We start from the raw sequence: 3955 nt of genomic DNA, 5'->3' as shown, positions 1-3955 counted from the left end.
GCCGCCGCCCGCTCCCCTCAGCCGCCCGCCCAAATGGCCGCGTCGCGCGCCGCCATAGCAACGCAAAGGTGGGGGGGCAGCTCCCCCCGTTGCCACGGCAGCCAGGGGGAGGCAGTGCCTAGGCCCGCCCCGCCCCCTCGGGGCCCCGCCCCACCGGGACCCCGCCCCCCGCCGGCGGGACTCCGCCCCCCCGCCGGCGGGAGGCTGATCCCGGGGGGTCCCTCGATGGTCCGAGGGCTTCGAAAGGCACATCCAGAGCATCGGAGGAGATAAGAGCAACCGCCATCCTCCCCTGAGGAAAATAACGATTATAATCAACCAATCGGAAGGCGTTTCTTTTAATTTAATTAACAAACATACGACAGGCTTTTTTTTATTACTCAGTTGGGAAGTCGTGGCAGCGACCGTCCCACCGGCTGGCTTCCTCGGGCGCTGCGCAGCGGCAGCACAGCCGGGTCAGGCAGACGGAGGGTCCGCTCTGTGACAGCTCACCACTGATCCCTGCAAGCAGAACTTCCCTTCCCCACCTCGCTCTCACTTTAAACCAGCTTTTTTCAAGTCCTCTGGCAGAACCCGGCCTTTCTTCCGGGCCCTGGCTTTCTTCTTCTCTATCCTATCCTTCTTCTTCTTCTGAATGTTCTTGCGACGCTTTTCCTGCCGCTGTTGCATCTTTTCCACCACTTTTTCTGTCCGCTTCTCCCACTGCCTTTGGCGTTGCGCCTTACGCTTCTCCTTACGCTTCAGAGCTTCTTTCAGACGTTCCTCATTGTCACGAATCTTCACGCCTTCCGCCTTATAGAGAACATTTGTCCATTTCATCTTGTTCTCTAGCTCCTGAGCTTTCTTCTCGTCCTTATCCTTGAGTTCCTCCAGCTTATTCTTCCTGGTCTCCAGCCTGCTCAGCAGCTGCTTGTAGTTTTTGCCCGTCAGAGGAGTCATCTTGCCTTTCACTGCTTTCCTCTTCTCTTTCTTCTTCTGGATCTTGCTCAACTCATTCTCTTCATGGACTTCGACCCTGTTAAAGACAATCTCAGCTGTGCTCTCCTCCTGTTTGCTCTCTGGCTCTACCGGTACCTCCTCAGTTTCTTTCTTCTCCATTTTTGCCTTCATCTTCAACTCCTTTCTTCGGCGCTTCTTCCTCTCTCTCTCATACTTCCTTCGCTGCCTCTTCTCCAGGACTGCAGGAGGCAATTCTTTGGCATCGTCCTAAGAAGAAGGATAGACATGAATCAGGAGCCTTAAAGGGATTGTCCTGGTTTCGGCTGGGATAGGGTTAATTTTCTTTCTAGTAGCTGATGTAGTTCTAGGTTTTGGATTCAGTATGAGAAGAATGTTGATAACACACTGATGTTTTCAGTTGTTGCTAAGTAATGTTTATACTAAGTCAAGGATTTTTCAGCTTCTCACGCCCAGCCAGCAAGAAGGCTGGAGGGGCACAAGAAGTTGGGAGGGGACACAGCTGACCCAAACTGGCCAAAGGGGTATTCCATACCATGTGATGTCATGCCCAGTATATAAACTGGGGGGAGCTGGATCGCTGCTCGGGAACTAACTGGGCATCGGTCAGTAAGTGGTGAGCAATTGCATTGTGCATCACTTGTTTTGTATATTCCAATTCTTTCATTATTATTATTATTATTATTATCATCATTATTAGTTTATTCCTTTTTGTTCTATTAAACTGTTCTTATCTCAACCCACGAGTTTTCCTTTTTTTTCCCAATACTCTCCCCCATCCCACTGGGTGGGGGGGAGGTGAACGAGCAGCTGCATGATGCTTAGCTGCTGGCTGGGGTTAAACCACGACAGGGACAAAGCAGAATTAAAAGTGGGATGTCCTCAAATTCCTGATTTCAAACTTTTCCTAAAAACGCACTACTTGTGACAAGAAGCTGTGGGCTCAGCTTTTAGAGATACTAAACACAGTAAAGGCATTTCAAACCCTTTACTCTCTCTCAACACCCCGTAGCTAAGTTCCCTTTCAGCCTCTTAGTGCTTTTCTTTTTCCTCAAAATCACCAGAGGCATGCTCTCCTCCAAGCCAGGCCCTACCTTTTCTCACATGTTTTTCCAGACCACAGCATGCACACAAGTCTCCCAGCAATACCCACAGACACTTCCTTAGGAGATGGAATTAGCTCAAACCCTGAGCTTTGTAAGATTGTAGTCTTGTCCCCACATCCCCTGGGAGGCTAGGGAGAATTTATATTGCATCAACACACATATGGATACATATTAAGAGTTCTCATACTTGTCCAGAAGCTTTTTTAATCTTCTCATGTAGTCTCTGACGCAAGAGATTCATTGCAAAAAAAGAAGGGGAACCCAGTTCACTTTTGCTCCCTGAAAACAAGAGGAAGAAAATAAAAATACTTAAAAGACAGCACTAGCTAAACAGGAGAACTTTCTATGGCTATGGGAAAAGCTCCAAGAACTCTTTAGATGCTGTGAATAGAACGGAAAACCTAAAGAAACCAAGAGTTTCTATTTCATTGGTTTCTTTAGAATTGCCCCTTTCCTATCCATATTATCATTCAGCACTGCCAGCCAGAGTGGCCTGGCATGCCCTGTGGCTGCCTAACAAGCCAGACAACAAGTACCAAGCCAGTGGAAACAAAGATGCCAAGGACATCTTTTCTTTGTGATCAGGCTTTTCAGATTCATAATGGAAAGCCAGCCTGGCATGACAGAGATTGCATCCATGCAGTAATTCCCAGAAGTTACCCAAATACATGAAAAATCTGCAATTCAGTTTAAACGCTATTTCCAGAGAGCCACCCAGCGGTGATGTTACAAATTTATGTACATACACAAAAGCTTTTAGGGCACATGGAATAAGCAAAGATGTTTTCAATTCAGCTGAACTTCTTAAAGGCTTTCCAATCTAGACATGTGTGAAGCAACTGAAAAGCAGGCACCTCAGCTCAGGTAACTTTAACCAGACCTTGTGGTATTCTTACCTGTAATTGAACTCTCATTTCCGCTCTGTGTAACACCCTGTGGAGATGATTTGCTGGCTTCAGGGGCTGCTTTCTGTCCCGGAGTAGGTTTACTGGTGTTAGAGACCACCTGTTTGACTGAAGGAGCATTTGTCTTCTCAGCTTGCTTCCTGGGTTTCTTTCTCTTCTTTTTCTTGAGCTGTCTGCCAGCATCCTCGGGCTGGCCTGGCTTAGACACTAGAAGGCAAAAATAAATTACACAAAACAGGACAACACTACATGCCCACTTCATACCATTCAGTTATTACTGAAGACTCAAGTTCCAGCATTACAATGGCATATCTCAATCTTCAAAAATTACATGTTTGAGGATTTATTTAAATAGACCAAGTGCTTGCACACTTCAGTAAAATCCCAGTCCTCCCACATCCGATCACCACGTGTATAAAAGCAAGCGGAGACCACCGATTCCCGGGGCTAACAGTGCAACGTGCATAACGTGCTTGGGAGCCCCGCGTTTCAACAGAGATTTTTTTTTTTTTTTCCTTAAAAACCGGCACACCACCACTCCCCCGGGCCAAGCACACCGTGGAGGCAAGCCTGTCACAAGCCCAGACTCCCACGAAGGGGCCGGGAGGGACAGCAGCCGAAGCGTGACAGCTCCGTTACCAAATTTTCTCTTCCGCGACTCCGGGGCGCGCTGCAGGCAGACCTTCCTCGCCAAACCCTGCAGGTAGGAGTCCTGGGCGGCCAGGTTGGCCATTACCGCCCCGGGGTGACCCGTCCCTCGGCGGGAGCTGCCCCGCCCGGCCCAGGCCCGGCTCCCTCAGCGCGGTCAGGCCGCGGAGCCCCGGCCGGGCCCAAGACGCCCCGTCCTCTCCTCAGGACACCGGGAGGACGGCGGCATCCTCCCCGTGCTGCTCCGCGCCGGCAGGAAGTGACCTCAGCGCGCCGGGCGGGAAGTGACGGCAGCGCGACGGCTGCGAGGCGGGAAGGGAGCCGGTCCCGAGAGCCGCC

General features: G+C 50.3%; 1 protein-coding gene across 1 annotated transcript; it reads right to left on the bottom strand.

Annotated features, from left to right (window-relative positions):
* Nucleotides 1-322: 322 nt before the first annotated feature.
* SURF6 (surfeit 6) lies at nt 323-3887 on the bottom strand. Its single transcript, XM_052814720.1, has 4 exons — nt 3608-3887; nt 2960-3175; nt 2251-2342; nt 323-1206 (listed from the first exon to the last, which is right to left on the bottom strand). Exons 1-4 carry the CDS (start codon nt 3699-3701, stop codon nt 535-537), a joined length of 1074 nt encoding a protein of 357 aa, XP_052670680.1. The 5' UTR covers nt 3702-3887; the 3' UTR covers nt 323-534.
* Nucleotides 3888-3955: the final 68 nt, after the last annotated feature.

This window comes from Harpia harpyja, chromosome 19, assembly GCF_026419915.1.
Source record: "Harpia harpyja isolate bHarHar1 chromosome 19, bHarHar1 primary haplotype, whole genome shotgun sequence".
NCBI lineage: Eukaryota > Metazoa > Chordata > Aves > Accipitriformes > Accipitridae > Harpia > Harpia harpyja.
Note: the sequence above shows the minus strand (reverse complement) of the source record. Positions and strands in the feature narration are given on the sequence as shown.

Excerpts from the sequence above, each read along its gene's own strand:
- SURF6 (XM_052814720.1), bottom strand. The coding sequence starts at position 3,701 with ATGGCCAACCTGGCCGCCCAGGACTCCTACCTGCAGGGTTTGGCGAGG. Across the intron at positions 2,343-2,959 it reads AAATGAGAGTTCAATTACAG|GGAGCAAAAGTGAACTGGGT; the intron begins GTAAGAATACCA and ends TCTTGTTTTCAG. Across the intron at positions 1,207-2,250 it reads TTAAAAAAGCTTCTGGACAA|GACGATGCCAAAGAATTGCC; the intron begins GTATGAGAACTC and ends CCTTCTTCTTAG.